The sequence below is a fragment of the Clarias gariepinus genome, chromosome 4 (assembly GCF_024256425.1).
Source record: "Clarias gariepinus isolate MV-2021 ecotype Netherlands chromosome 4, CGAR_prim_01v2, whole genome shotgun sequence".
NCBI lineage: Eukaryota > Metazoa > Chordata > Actinopteri > Siluriformes > Clariidae > Clarias > Clarias gariepinus.
This window is the reverse complement of record NC_071103.1, coordinates 26,003,163-26,019,617: the sequence shown is the minus strand read 5'-3', so window position 1 is coordinate 26,019,617 and position 16,455 is coordinate 26,003,163. Positions and strand designations below refer to the sequence as shown.

The 16,455-nt window shown below is 37.3% G+C and overlaps 1 protein-coding gene across 4 annotated transcripts; it reads left to right on the top strand.

Moving 5' to 3' along the window:
- The first annotated feature begins 447 nt into the window (after positions 1 to 447).
- On the top strand, positions 448 to 8,383 carry preb (prolactin regulatory element binding). Of its 4 annotated transcripts, none has more exons than XM_053493781.1 (10): positions 448 to 488; positions 4,390 to 4,552; positions 4,911 to 5,106; positions 5,213 to 5,448; positions 5,529 to 5,609; positions 5,701 to 5,828; positions 6,412 to 6,585; positions 6,676 to 6,748; positions 6,884 to 7,043; positions 8,144 to 8,383. In XM_053493781.1, the coding sequence occupies exons 2-10, from the start codon at positions 4,418 to 4,420 to the stop codon at positions 8,236 to 8,238; spliced, it is 1,278 nt and encodes a 425-aa protein (XP_053349756.1). In that variant the 5' UTR covers positions 448 to 488; positions 4,390 to 4,417; the 3' UTR covers positions 8,239 to 8,383. The 4 variants fall into 4 exon arrangements, with proteins under 4 accessions (XP_053349756.1, XP_053349760.1, XP_053349758.1 ...); XM_053493785.1 differs by lacking the exon at positions 448 to 488 and adding an exon at positions 531 to 552; XM_053493783.1 differs by lacking the exon at positions 448 to 488 and adding an exon at positions 571 to 854.
- Positions 8,384 to 16,455: the final 8,072 nt, after the last annotated feature.

Sequence of the window (16,455 nt, the reverse complement as noted above, 5' to 3'; positions counted from 1 at the left end):
TTTGTTTTCAGGATTTGTTTGTTCTTCTAACTCTCCTATTGCTCATGAATGTATTGCATCATATAGAAATAACACTGATCAGCAATAATTGCGATTTCTTTCATGATCTTGTTACTCTGTCTTGCGCTTTGTTTAGTCATATGTTTTTTTGTTGATGTGTATAGGGCCTTGTTTTCACCGACAGTGTTGTTTAACATTTAAACAATCTTTTGTCATTTTTATATCTTGTCATGTTTCAAACGAGTTTATGGTAAACTTTGTTAGATACGGATAATATATGGCATTTATATTTAAACACACGACCGATCTATTGGAACATTTACGTCTACGTTTTTACAGCAAACGGAAAGTCTTTTTCTAAAACAAATAGCTACTACATGTTTTATTGCTCATTTGGGTTCGCGCTATTATTACACGCATTACGGCTGACGTGGTGACGTACGTCATTCCGGCCGTGCGTGCAGGAGATATGCGCTGCTGACGTGTAGGTAAGGAAGTGACCAGATATTGGAGTTTTCTTTTGTTGCGTTGTGGTTTGCGTTGTGACACAAAGTATGTTTTTTATATTGATAAAAGATTGCATTGTTTATAAGTGGCATATCAGAAGAGAAGAAACGCAGAGAGTCTTCAAGCTAGCCACTAGCAGTTCGCTTGTGTAATGTTAGCTAGCTGGCTAAGACGCAGTGATAAGCTTAAGTGTTCAAAGCCATTGGTCGAATCGGATTACTTGATATTGCACAATACTGTCAGTCTGATTGTTTAAGTGGTAGGATCGCCGGTCTGATCACTCAAGTCTGATCACTCAAGCTGACAGCCTGGCAGAGAGCCAGTGTCAGTGCGTCAGTGTCCTGGTGGTGAGTGAATTGTAACGAAATGGAGGTTGACGCGATGATGTGGTGTTACGCTCGATATCGTGAATGACCGAGTGCAATGTAAATAGACCTGCCAGGAGTGGAGTGTTCCATGTAGCATATGTTGACCTGGTAGCAGTTTCTCATTAATGCCATATAGAAATTTGTTAACCCCCTGCTTGGGTGGTTTCCCTCGGGTTCTCAGGTTTCATTTTACAGTCCATAGACATGCAGATTAGGTTTATTAACGGCCCCAGATTGCCCATAGTGTATGAATGAATTAATGAATTAATGAGTGTGTGTGTGTGTGTGTGTGTGTGTGTGTGTGTGCTCTATGATGGATTGGCACCCTGTCCAGGGTCTACATTGCCTTGTGCCCTAAGTGTCCTGGAATAGGCGCCAGACCCCCCCACACCCTCCACCCTGTATACAGAATTAAGCAGTATAGACAATGAGTGAGTCAGTTTTATTTTATTTAAATTTTAATTATATATATTATTTTATGCTTTCTTAGGTAAATTTAACTTTTATTTTATTTTTCATATTTATTTTCTCTTCATAGTCTTTTATTTTAAGGTCATGAGCAGTTGTCTAAGCATTTCACTGCATGTGTATGACTGTGTATGTGACAAATAAAATTTGAATTTCATTTGATTTGAGTGAGTGAGGAATTTGACAGCATTTGTGTCTACGGCATGCTAGCTGACTAACATATACACCTGTCGCCTCATAGCACAAGTATAACATTGATGCTGCAACCTGTAGGAAGTTCATTTCAGATCAACCATCCATCTTTCTTTTTTTTCTTTCTTTTCCCTCGTTAGTTCTTATTTTAGTCTTGGTTAATGGTAGGTTGCTCGGCTTGCCATGCGGAAGGCCCGGGTTCGATTCTCACCCAATGTCCAAACCCCAGCCACTATTCCCAAGCCCGGATAAAATGGAAGTGCTCAAGAAGGGCATCCTGTGTAAAATCTTTGCCGATCAATTGTTGTGCAGATCCGATGGTCTGATGTGGTGACCCCTTGATGGAAGCAGCCGGAAGACCAACAACAATGAGACTCACACCTCCCAGACTTATTCTAACAGTGCTTAGCCTGCAATATGCTCCTACACCAGCACCTGTGCCAAACTGTCCCTGAATTACAATGCACATATTTGACTGCTCCAAGCAGTTCTAACTAAAAAATAATGGTTTCAACCCTTTTCATATTTGACTGTAGTAAAAGATCTTCAGTTTTAATTGATCGTCCTCAGCCTAAACTCGTTATATGTCAGCACTAATGTAAGTGGGTTTACTTCCCCTACCACAAACTAAAAAATCCTTCCCAAAAGTGTTTGACTGATGGTAGTCCTAGTTAGTAACCTAGTGAACCAGTGTAAGGATATATTTAATGATAATAATGTCAAAGCGCTCCGGATAAAAATGTCTACCAAATGGCGAAATGTAAATGAAATGATTACCTTACAATTTCAAATTACAGCACTGCAGATGCAGGAGATAAGAAGTATATCAAATTCTGCTTATAAACCTGTGTATGTAAAACATAGCAGCAATGTTCAGCTCCAGCTATTTCCTCCTTTCCTATATTGAATGGTAATTTCCAAACAAAATTAGTACAATAGTATAAAATAAAAAAATAGTACAATAGAGCACCATCTCCATAATTGGACCACTGGATTTTAATGTAACCTTCCATTAGTTAAAACAAATGTGCACCTATTGTAATTTAATGTCCCCTTTTTCAACTGCTATTTCCATATCAGTAATACTAGTAACTATAGTAACTAACCTGTTACTTAATATACTTTTATATAAAATAAAAGTATATATATATAATATATAAATTTACTATATACACCCAACGCACAAGTTTAATATGTTACATAGCAAAGATAAAAGTAAAATTATAGAAGCTTGATTGATTTTGGCAGAACTGCAGGCAAATAGTATAAAATACAGTACTTGTCAAAAGTTTGGACACAAAACTTTTTTACACATCTTTCAATGTTTTTTGTTTAGTGATTTATTTTGTACATTTTAGAACGGGTTTTCTTAAAGTCAGGACCCTGCCAAACCACACTTTAAACTAGCAATGCAATAATACAATGTAATAAAGTGTATGTTTCCTATTTTTAAATAAAAATGTGTTGTACCCTTCAATATTTTGTTAGTTTTGTAGTGTATTTGCAAAAAATGAAATCAAAACTATTGAAGTGTATAACACGTTTTTATTTCAAAGTTCGTTTGTGGCCTGAGATAAATATAATGTTTCCCTGTTTGATATCATTGTCATGGCAACATTAACAGCCTGCAAGCATATGGTGTTTAACAACACAGAGTTCGAGGATTGCCTAACATAAACTCGTTCAAAATCAGCGAGGTAGCTAATGGCTAACCGTTTGCAGTGAGGATGTCACAATCCAGATATACAAAGGAAGGGTCAGTATCTCTGTCTAGCGACCACACCTTTTTGTGCCAAAGTTTAAGCAGCTATTTAAAGTCAGATAAGCATGCTGTGTATTCAGGGCATCATGTAACTTTTACTTTAAAATCATTTTGTTATAACAGTGTCCTTTAAGGTCAGTTTGTTTAATTGGTTTATTCAGGCATAGAAATACAGTTCGCTTAATTACTTTAGGCATTAAATCACTCAGTAAATATTACTCGTGATTTATAAAAAAAAATTTTTTTTTTTAAATAATTTTCAATGTTGAAAGTTTTAGCTGTTTAGGTTCACAAACAATATTTTCCAGGTAAACAGTGGTATTTCTTTTGCACTAACTTATCTTTATATCTTTATCTTAATCTTTCTTGTTGCTTTGATTAAGGTTTATGATTACAGTCAAACTGTGTTTTTTTTCCACTAGGTTTTAATAATTTTCGTACGTTGCTGTAAGTAAACAAGTTTAATAAAAATAATTTGCTTATTACCAGTCATCCAAGACCTGCAAAACCCATTAGAACCATGATGAAACTGGCTTTATAAAGACCATCCCTGGAAAGCAAGACCAAAACTTACCTCTGCTGTAGAAGTTCATTTAAAATTACCAACCTCAGAAATCACCAATTAACAGCACCTCAGATAAGAGCCGTTATAACGGCTTTACAGAGCATAAATATCAAACACATCTCAGTATCTATTGGTCAGAGGAGATTATTGGATATTTTGGAATCCTTAAAAAAAATTATAGTATAGAAAGAAATACATTGTGAGGAAAGACCAAGGAATTAGAAGGTGTGTGCAAACTTTTGACTTGTACTGTAATTTGATTAATTAATCTTTAGTAACCACTTTGTAAGACACCAGAGGTTTATGAGGTGCACACATGGACACAGTATAATAATAAGACTTCGGGATGTTTGAGCTGTGATGGAGGAGCACTACTTTCTGCATCACGGTCCTATCCCACAAATAGCAACAAAATAGACAACAGGAAGAACTGCACTTATAAATGTCTTAGACAACAGATTAAAACTTTTTCCCTGTCATCTGTTTTGGTATGTTGCATAAATAAATAAATATTCCTTCTCTTTTAGACTTTTGCTGTGATCGTCCTGTGACATCATGGGCAAGCAAAGAGTGCCAGATTTGTACCGTGCCCCTTTCCCTCTCTACTCTGTTAAAATCGATCCTAAAACTGGACTCATCATTGCTGCTGGTGGGGGCGGAGCATCCAAGACTGGCATTAAGAATGCAGTGGTGAGTGTCTGCATTAAGCAATGTGTTGTAGCAGAGAACAATTATTTATTTACACTGCTTGTATTTTCTTTTCTTTTTTTTAAGTGTCTTCTTAAAGGTCTGCTTGCTTTAATTTCCTCACCACAGTAGTTATTAAGATAAATGTGATGCAGGTGGTGTGGCAAAATCTAGCAGGGCATACAGCAAAAGCTCATCTCACTTGACTGTTGCCGCATTAAATTTAACGAATCAGTGTGACAGCCTGTGGTGAGAGAATTAGCAAATAGACATGTACTGTTTTAAAAGTCTTATTTGTTTCTTCTCATACTTTATTGATGTTGAATAATAGTCATGATCTGCTCTTAAATTCTGTTCACAGCAATTCCTCAGTTTGGAGCTAATGGGAAGCCAACACAGTGCCACTATGCTGCACTCTCATGACACAGGGTCATGTGCCACCATGAACATTGCACTGGGAGGAGATGTGATCGCTGCTGGACAAGATGGCAACTGCCGCATTATGCGCTTCAGGCAACAAGACTCTGCGGAAGCAAAATCAGCAGCTCCAGGGGATGGTTGGTAGAACGTCCCTGTACATTATACTTACTATTATTGTTCTCCTTGAAAGTTGAATAAAGAAGTAATGATGCTCTGTTGTAGTAATTGGTGCTATTTTGGCAGGATCTAGGGACCAGAGCAGTGCCAGGAGGAGAGGGGCAAAAAGCAAGAATGGTGGTGGTGTTGGCGACGCTGTTCCTCAGACGAAGGATAAATCTGTTCAGATATCAGTGGACAAAGTTGGAGAGGTGCAGTCAGACTTTAGCCCGCAGGACCCGCTGCAGAAGTGTGTACGCTTCAGCTCTGACCTGAAGCTTCTTCTAACAGGAGGAGCCGACGGTTATGTGAGAGCGTGGGAGGTGAGCTTTGCCTAGCCCGAGCCCCGAGTCACTTGAGGTGATTGCTGCTTATTAACATGAGTCATTTGTTCCCTCCTCAGTATCCCTCATTGAAAGTGAAGTTGAACTTCAAAGCTCACAAAGAGGAAATAGAAGATATAGACATCAGCCCTGATAACAAGGTATTCATGTGATAATAACGTTTATATATGCAGATGGAGTGTAAGTCATGCGACAGTAGGAATGATGCATGTGCCTCTGTGTTTGGTTCAGTGCATTGTGACAGCAGGGCGTGATTTCGAGTGTAGTGTATGGAGTGATGATCAGCTCATGCTAAGTTTACGCTGGCATGAACACATGCCCCATATTACAGAGAAGATGTATCGTTACCTGGCCTGTCGGTAAGTTACTTCAGGTTTTATTTTTGGATAAATGTTTTTGAAGTTGTTAGAGAAAAAAATCCACCCTGAATCGCCTCCAATTCATTAAATTTTTCATCACTGCTGAAATACTGGCCTCACAGGAATTACATTAATGGCCCTTTCTGTTAATGGAAATAACAGCCTGGTTTATGGACCAAAGGATTTTTGCAGGACAGTGCAGGACCTTATATTGCCCACTGCACCACTTCCATCTCCTAAACACTTGTGACATCTCTCCGTGTGATTTCTTAATTTTCGGACCATTAAAGGAGTTCCCGGGAGGCCAGCGTCTCAATGGTCTGGTATACTGAGAAATCTTTCTACCCTGATGATATCCATGCAAGTCCCAGTTTGTCCTTAATGCCCATTATAGTTTATTTCTCATAAATATGAACAAGCGTGATAACAAGTCATACCTGAATGTAATATTGAGATCAGAGGCATTTTTAAATGTTTCCCTTTACTTGTGCGTTTCAGGGCGGAGTTTAACTTTAACAAAATTATTCTAATTAAAGATACTACTCCAAAATGTTTTCCTGGTGGTCATAGTGTTTATCTTTAGGTTTGCTAAGGTCGAAGACCAAAAAGATGCATTAAGGCTGTACACGGTCCAGATTCCCCACAAACGAGAGCGTAAACCACCACCATGCTACCTCACAAAATGGGATGGCAGGAGTTTCTTGCCTCTGCTAACTAGGCCATGTGGCAATGAAGTGATATCATGTTTAAGTGTGAGGTGGGTACAAAGTAATTTTTCGTCTTCTTTTCATTATTTGTTATTGTTGTCTTGTTTTGATGTTTGGCCAACTGATTTTGTCTCATTCAGTGATACTGGAACCTTCCTCGGTCTCGGTACAGTCACAGGATCAGTAGCAATCTATATCGCATTTTCACTGCAGGTAATTACGCATGCATGTGCACATGTACAATCAATAGTTTTAGTTTACTAACATTCTTTATTCATTAATAAAGTATAATTTTTTTCTTATCTATTTATTTTTCTTATCTATCTTCTTATTTATTATCTCCTGCAGAAGCTGTACTATGTACAGGAGTCTCACGGCATTGTGGTGACAGACCTGGCGTTCTTGCCTGATGCCCCTAAAAGCAAAGCTATAAAGGGAAATAATGAAGTAGCCATGCTGAGTGTGGCTGTAGACAGTCGCTGTCAGTTGCATACTGTGGCCAACCGGAGTAAGTGTGCTATAAACACAGCTCAGAACACATGGAAAGATGCACAAATATTAAACAAATATAACTTCAAATCATTAGGAAGGTGTTATGTGAGTGGGAGAATTTTTTTTTTACCAATTTGGAAACTTTGATGAAGTAAGCTATTTAATTGTCAGTTATTTGGTATTAACATTTTTTGACTTTGGTGAATAAATCCATTGTGTATTCATAAAATATTTGGAAAGTTATGTGACAGACATGTGACAGTTTTCACTAAATGCCTCTCCTGCTCCTTGCATGTTATGTAACAGACAGCAGCGTAATTTTTAGGAACTGGTTGTCTGCAGTTAATAATTTATCATCTATTACTTTAATTTACAGATAAATAAGCTTTCAGTGCTGTTCATAAGCAGTACCTAATTATACAATTTAATAGGTTTTGCTAGAATGTAATTAAGCATAAAACTGGTATGCGTCATGTCTAAGCAGAGTGCAACACTGACACTTCTACTTTCCCGGATGATGGCTCGTACTAGACATTCAAGCCACAAGCTGTTGGGTGGGAGTTTTTAAATAGCAGAGTGCTGATAGTGGGTAGCAGATGTAGAAAGAAAGAGATGGGAATTTGTGGAAAATTAACTTAAAAAAGAAATTTAGCTTGAGACATCTCATTCATCTCTGTTTACCCCAGGTTATGTCATATTATGTCAGGTGTGCATGGCACCATTGTCTTGAAGTGCTGCTCCAAATACTTCATCCAGTGTTTCTATGCGATATTAAGGTCAATAATATTTCACGTAAATCAGTATGTCTCAGTAACCCACAGATTTGGCCTTATGCACTCTGCAATCGCACCCTAGATGTCATGTGTGTCAGTGTTGTGTTCTGAATAAACATGCCCAGAACACAGCCTCGTATCCTATACTAAGTTTTTTTTTTTTAATCCTTGTGTGCAGCATATCGACACAAATCGCAAATAAGGATTTGACTTATTTTTTGTCTGAGGAGCTTATAATGTTCTTCATAATAACCTTATAAAGAAATCACATTTTGAACTCACTTGCATAGTCAAATGGATCTTTGCTGAGGGCTAAATTTGTTTTTGTCTTTGCTGTATCCAGGATCTGTCCCGATATGGCTGGTGTTGTTCCTGTGTATTGCACTGCTCGTGGGTGTCGTCCTGCTCCTGCAGCATTTCTTCCCAGGGTTCATTTAAAGTTGATTCAGAAAACACCAAACCTCTGTCGCCAGCGAGTATGAATAGAACACTATTAAACCATTAAATGTAAAATTTGTTTTAGTCCATATTAGTTATTATTTTTTATTTCATTTTTATGCCAATAATGACAAAGTATCATGGAAAATAAGACAATATAAAATACTCTGATATCAACTGATATTTTAAATACATTACTGGGGCTATGAACATGTGATCATGACATTGTTTACCTTACCTAATTTTAAAATAAATATAAATTGCATGAATATTAATATTTTCCCCACTGTAAACCTTATTAGTCTGACACACATAATATATTCCTACCTATTGTTGAGCATGGAGTACTTGTACTTATGGTAAACTTTTTTAACTGAAGAATCATCTCAGGGACATGCATTTACGCTCTTAGTAGTTACGAATGAAGAACTGGCGTTTTACTCTTTGGTGGAGCCATTATTGTGTGTCCATGTGTCTTTAATCATCTATGCAGTGCTAATACCTGCATGTACAACTAACTGAACAGTAATAGGAAGACTATTTTTGGGAAGATTGTCGATCTTGACTCTTGAAGATCTTGTAACTGTATAATGCCTTTAATGTAATACATGGAAAAAGACACATAATTGAATACTTTTAAGTATTTAAGTTAGATGCAAATATAGAATTATGGAAAAGAATCTTTGTGAGTCTGCCAGGTGCCTTGATCACTCTCATGCTGTTTGACCAAGTGTTAACTTCTGCTTTTATAAGGCTACAGTTCATGCACAGGTAGGAATATGGTATGTGTGTCAGACTAATAAGGTTTACAATGGGGAAAATAATAATAATATTTATGCAATTCATATATATTTTAAAATTAGGTAAGGTAAACAATGTCATGGTTACATGTTCATAGCCCCAGTAATGTATTTAAAATATCAGTTGATAGAGTATTTTATATTGTCTTATTTTCCATGATACTTTGTCATTTTTGGCATAAAAATTAAATAAAAAATAACAACTAATATGGACTAAAATTTTTTTTACATTTAATGGTTTAATAGTTGCTTTTATGTTTATTGTGGTTTATGCAAGCACTTTTCTGAGCCTTTTCTTTTTATTGTTTTTATATGTACTGTATAATAAACTACTACAGTACTGTATATGCATAATATAACATTTACAGTACTCCACTAGAGGCCAGTGTGGCTTCATTTAGAAGTCATACTGAGCAGCGCTAAACTGGGAGAATAGGAAATAAAAATTGATGAAGTATTTCACTTAATTTGTTGTTTCAGAAACATGAACAATTACTGACAGGTTGAAACATTGGGTAAAACTGTTTATTCTTTAAATGGACCAGACATACTATTACTATACTTCTCTAAATTATGAAATCTAAATGTCTAATAAAAGTTATTGCTACTTGCATCCAGCAACCAAACAGGTTGTTAGCTAATATACTAAACTTTTAGAAGTTACTTTAGACAGAAATCATAGGAACAATGTGTAGCATGCATGTAACATTTGTAAATCCTGGTTATGTTTTTTATGCAATACTTGATAAACTCAGTGGTTTATCAAGACACATAACTCAGCACATCAGTTAATATACAGCCTATTATAAGTTTAAAACCCATCGTAGGCACATTGGTGTCGTCCTTACTTCTTTGTGTTTACTGCCTAAATTATTACCCTTACATATTAATGCTTCTAACTTAATTTTTACTATGTTTTCATAGATATAAGATGCAACCGAATCTCCGAAAATACTGCATAGTTTAATACTGGGAAATGTGGTTGAAATGGTGAATCAAGTCAGGTGTTTTTGAGCATTTCCGTCACAGCTTTGTTTATTTTTACTTGTTTTCCATTTCTGTAAATTGTCTTTGATGCTTCAGGGCCACAGAATTGATGAATATTAATGAAGTGTCTCAGTAAAGGACAGGCCTGCTGGGCCAAAATACACACACACTCGTCCAACAGAAATGGTGTCTGATAACGTCTGTCTTTGTGAGTGGAAAGCAGCTGTACCTTCATAAGAAAATTATTAATTCAGTTCGGTCAAAAGACATTCTCATAATAATATTCAGAATTGACAATGTGCAGACTTTTTGTTTTGTGAAAAACTTTCTAAAACTTAAAGACTTTTGTCCAAGTTATCAGACAACTGAACATTAAGCCCATTCTTCCCAGCAGTTAAGTGAGAAGGACAAAATAACTAATTTACCAGTCCCTTCTTTGTAAACACATTCTATATGGAGCCGAGCTAAGTACAGTACTGTACATGCTGCTTTTCAATCTAAAAATGAATAAACCATCATTTACAACCCAGTAAATTCAATCAAAATTCTGTAGTTTAAAAAAAATCTTCACCTTTAACAAACCTTAATTTGCTCTGTCAAGTTAAACACTTACACGCCAAACTTGAAGCCAAAGCTTTTACTGGCCTTAATGGCCTTTTAAGTGCAAGTTATTTTCCCTCATTTTCTTTGACAAAACTTCACACTTGTCCAAGTAGATGAGTGTTTTTGTTGGTCACCTACAGTTCCGCTTTGTGTTTTCTATTTTTATCGGCACAGGAAGGCTTTTAACAGTTGCCCATGTTGCTAATATATGCCGAAAGAGTTGTGTCCTAACCCAGATTGCATTTTCTCATGATAAGGAATGAACTGTGGCTATACCTTACCAGGGTATATAGCAAAGAACGCTGAAGCAGAATGTAGATTATCAGCTATTATCTATCTAGATGTGGCACCTTCTGTTTAAACCCACCCATTTCCAGCGATCAAATATATTGGAATGTGACTGATGATGATAAATGTGTATTTTGGTGTCGTGGAACATTGCCTGTCTAAACAATTAATAGCTCTAAACGTTTGCTCTTGTACTCTATACTGGGAGGGAGAGGCCAGAAGACCAGAAGGCAACAGCTGATGACAGAAACATTGTAAAAGCTGTGGGAAAAAAACAGTGACTTCACATACAGCTTCCACTTGGCAAGGGTGAAGCTATCACAACTCACTGTTCAAAGAAGACAAGAAATATAGAGGCCACAATATGAAAACCGCTTATCAGCAGAAAGAATCAGAAGTTCAGATTTGAATTCACACAAAAAAAAAAAAAAAAGAGTTCTGGAAAATAGAATTAATCTCTACCAAAGTGTGGAAAAAGAAAGGATCGGCTCTTAATATAAAACATATGAGCTAATCGGTCAAAGTGGAAGGTCATGGCTTGGGTTTGCAGGGTTGCTTCTTGTACAGGATCACTTATCTTTATTTATGATGTAAGTCATAATAATAGCATCCATCAATCAGTAATAGGAGGGTTGTGTCAGGAATTCAAACCGGGCATCTGGTGTAAAACCTGTGCCAAGGTTTTGTGCGGATCGAATAGTCCACTGTGGCGACCCCTTGAAGGGAGCAGCAGTAAGACTAACAGCAACAAAGAAAAAAAATCCGTCCACCCTAATTGGGAGGAATTTATCATGCAGCAGGACAATGACCACAAACACACTCACATCACACACACTCACGTCACACATACAACAAGGAGAAAAACATGTTTTAGATACACCAAGTCAGTCACTGGACTTGAATCCAGTTGAGCATGCATATTATCTCCTGAAGAGGGACTCAAAAAGGTGAGTAAAAAAACAACAACAAATAAAAGAATCTCCAGTACAATCTGATCAAAAGATCGAAGAAAATTGTCCTTGTCATTCCAATATTTTCAGACTGAACTAGTCTCAAAATACTGAAGTATGACATTGTTAGGTGGCATTCTAGTATTATTACAAGTCTATTGCATTTTTCTTACATTTGTACAGGTTGTGAACTCTTAAATGTAATACTAGTCAAAATTTAGATTGCTAAAAGAGTCCAAAATAAATTTATTTATTTATTTATTTATAGAGGGTTAATTCATATGTAAAATATCCCATATTGTTGACTTTTTCTGATGACCATCTTTGGTCTAAACTATTGGTTTAATATCTGATGACTGTGAAGGTCATATGATTTATGTAATTTTCTTGCACACTAAATGGGTACATTTTTGAAAATGGGAGTCACAGCACATAGAACAGAAATGTCAGAATAATGGGTCAGGATAGAAACGTTTTATGTTTCGGGAATATTTCAGGATAAACATTACCACTTTTCTCTTTGTTGGGCTTAGAAAGAGAAAGGGGGAGGGGGGGGGTCATTGAGGACTGGTTTTGGAAACACTGATCTAAGTACTGCTTAAAAACATCAGTTTTTGTACTCGAACAAAACGCTGTGCTGTGGCGTGCTGTGTTAACAGAATGGAGACTTGTTGCACTAGTGAAAGGCCAAGATGCTAAATCAGCAAGCTCATGCCCTACAAACATGGTTTGTGCTCAAAAAGGTTGTAAACTGAGCCCCTTGTGTAGGGGTTACATTTCCAAATGCAAACCTCACCTTCTAAATATTTTTCCTGCTGCAACACCCCTAATCCAACACCTGGGCAGTCAGTATGAATAGATAAAGAATGGGATTTAGGTGTGTTGGGAGGAGGGAAAATGCAGGATTAAGACTGGAGTTGTGATCTGAGTTACCCTGTCATTTAAGTTATAAAATGGGGATATGATACTCCAGCAGGGTCACAGAAATTCAGAGCTTAAAAGTCTTATTTAACACACGTTTTAACACATTGGGTCATTGTTACTAAAGCATTTATAGAATGGAAATTATGTGTTAATTGCAAATCCCTGCAGGGTATCTGCATGTGCAAGACATTGGAGATCCAAGAGTCATGCTGAAACTTAGTGGAAAGATGGAGTATAAAAAGTACAATGTTGGTTCCTGCCATGCTGGTAAACCAGGAAGAAGGACTGTATGCAAATAAATAATAACAACAGACAATCGAGCCATTATGTAGCATGTTGGTTAGCACTGTCGCCTTGCATCCCCAGGGTTGAAGGTTTGATTCCTGCCTCGGGTCTGTGTGCATGGAGTTTCCAGTTCTCCTCTTGCTTGGTTAGTTTCCTCTGAGTATCTTGGTTTTCTCCCACAGTCCAAAGACCTACAATAATTGGCCTTCCCAAATTGCCTGTAAAGTGAGATCGAGTGTGTGTGTTTGCATGAGTGCGCTTTAATCGATTGGCACCCTGCTTATAGGGTGTCCCCACCTTGTCTCCTGGGATAGGCTAAGGAGTATAGAGAATGAGTGAATAAAAGCAAACAAACAAAAGTTAACGTATGGCTTGTAGACATGAGCACTCAATGAAGCACATAAAATACATGTTCATTGGATAGTTAATGGTTTCTAAAAGTGGCAATATTAGAAACAATTGCTGGTTAACACAAGACCCTTACCAGGTGTATAATCCGAAATTCACTGGGTACCTCTATATACCTATACATTTGGAATGAGTAACAGGGTTAACAAATGATATTACTGTTTGTACATGGCTGGGAAAAGAAAAATCTCACACAGGCAGAAATCTACAGTAACCCAACAGATGGCACTATAGACCAGGCCTGTGAATTGGATAGCATCACTATAATATTGACCTAACCTATATTTACTTACAGACACACAAGCTCCTCACACACACACACGTAGGTGCAGACATGGGAAAGTTCCCTTTTGACCAGAGGTCTGTGGTTTGTGGTGTGATGTCTAAAACCACCTCTGTAATACAGGGTTACACTATGACACGACCACATTACTGTCTGCTGTGCTTGAAAGACGTGGAAAATGACATTTGCAAAGTTCAGTGGCCGTCACACAGGCCGTTTTTAACGTCATTCCTCTGCAAACTGCGAAGCCGATTTAGATGCTTTCTAAACTCACTCCTATTTTCTCCACTTCACCCACGGCCTTCAGCAGTGGGCAGGAAACACCCACCTCTCACCTACACTGGAGCCCAGCAGGAAATGAACACCCCAGACAGCCTATACTCTCAGACTCCACAAGGAACAAATACTGTCCCTTTTTCCCCTCACAAATACCGTTAAGGCCTCCAGACCAGGCTGGTCTGTAAAGGAGATTTCTATTTGTTAAAGAAGTTAACACTGGCATGCTTGAAACCCCAGACAGTTTAAATGACTTATTCTATGCATTAAAAATTACACTGTTCGAATGCACAGTAACTAATGCTGTTGGACATAAATCTCCTAAACATTAAACATTTTTTTAGTTTTTTGTTTTTTATGCCAGCAGTGTCACTGATTAAATACTACATATCACAGAGTTACAGGTCTTTCAGTATCTGAGCTCATTAAAGCTTACACCAAGTTTTTCTTTATTTACACCACATTACATTTTTAATTCAAGTTGCTGGATTACTGAATAAGTTTATACAATAATTTACTAGGTAGCTTCTGAATGAATTAATAGTTGCTGATACTAGTTGTGATCAGTTCCCGACATTACTGACCAGTTTACAGATTACTGACTAGTTTCTAAATTACTATCCAGTTGCTGAATTAATGAATACTTTCTGCATTAATGACCACTCTGTGAATTACGCATCAACATCAGAAATACCAAAGAACTGAATTTACTGACTAATTTCTGGCTACTGATTTGTTTCCAAATTACTGTTCGATTTCCTAATTGCAGATTGATGTATTAATTACTGACCAATTTCTCAATTCATGACTAGTGCTTGAATTAGTGACTTGTCTCTGAATTACTGACCAGCTGGTGATTTACTGACCAGTTCCTAAACTACTTAACAGGTTACAAATTACAGCCCAGTTATCGATCCCAGCATGTGGTCAGTTCTTGCTTGGTGCTGCTCGAAAGAATCGTTGTCCTGGAAAGAGATACAAGTACAAAGTGAGCGGTGCTTGTGATTTCAAAGGTGTGAGATAAAGTTCATAAAACATGCATCTTTCCACTATAAATACAAGCCTCTGATGTCGCCGCCTCACATGCACTGCAAGATCAAGCATTTAAAATTAGGGAGAGAAAAAAAAAAAAGATCCATTCTGCCAGATGAAAAAGGTTTCCTGGGGTCAAATTCACATAAAATCTCCTGTTAAATGTAGAGCAGTTAAGTAACCATGCAAGGTAATATAAAACAGGCAAGGCGCTGCCATGCATCCCCAACTTTTGCTTGTGTCAGCATCAAACTGGGATATCACAGAGACGCATGGCACTCCCGCTCTCTGCTTTCATCTTTACTTCCAACACCGTATCCCTCTCCCACATTTCATATCCTTGCCAACTCTCTCAAACTTGTAAAATGCACACCAAAGGCATGGTATGACAAACATCTACAGTCCACTGTGTTTCATTTAGACATTTTGCTCACAAATAAAAATAGTGAATATTACTGTTTTACCTTCTCTCTGTGCTTAATTACTTAAATACTTATTACTTTTAAATGTTGTCCGCTGAAGAAAATATTCACAGGTTAAAATAAATATGTACATTTTGCTATTAACATGATGCCTAAACCCTGACAAATTAGGTGCAAGGGTTAGTTAGGGTGGTGCATGTGGAAACAGAGGTTATTAAGGGGACCAGGATGCTTCGCCATAGTTACAACATATCCGGAGAGCTAAAAGTCAGTGCAGGTCAAAACAGTGTCCTCTTTCGCTTGTGTTCATCTCAACCACACCTTTCTCACACACTGCCCTACTGTGTGCTGCTATATGTCTTAAAACAGCTGCAAGTGACTCAAATCTCCTGTCTCCCTCTCTCACTAACGTGTCAGTTGTTCCCCATGTCCAGTGCAGAGTGGGGAGAATTTCTCATGATTTCACTTTAATTTCTCCTTCTCACAATCATATATGTTTTATACGTTTGAAGTTTTATTTATCCGTAACCGAGAGCAGGCAAATAAGGCACACACTCAAACAAAGTCCCTTTTGTTTTGATATGACATGTAATATCATATTTCTGATTATATGAACTGCAAATACAAAATAAGAAATTTGTTGATGCAAGAAAGATTTATGTACCTTTATAGGGATAAATAAAATATGATAAATGAATAATAGAAAAATCATATACAGTATATATATTTTTTTAGTAGGGAGGAGCGGCAATTGTGTGGGAGAGTGTGTGTATAGGGTGGGGTGACTTTGTGATTGTATGAGGTGGAGGGGTAGCCAGAATGGCACCAGGTACAGCACTTCATGGGAGATGGAACACATTATTGCTTCAGTATGTTTTAACCCACACTATATTTCACTATCACCAGCTTCTGTTGCAACCACTTTGTATTGAAAGGGTTAGAGGTTAGGTTTAAATTCC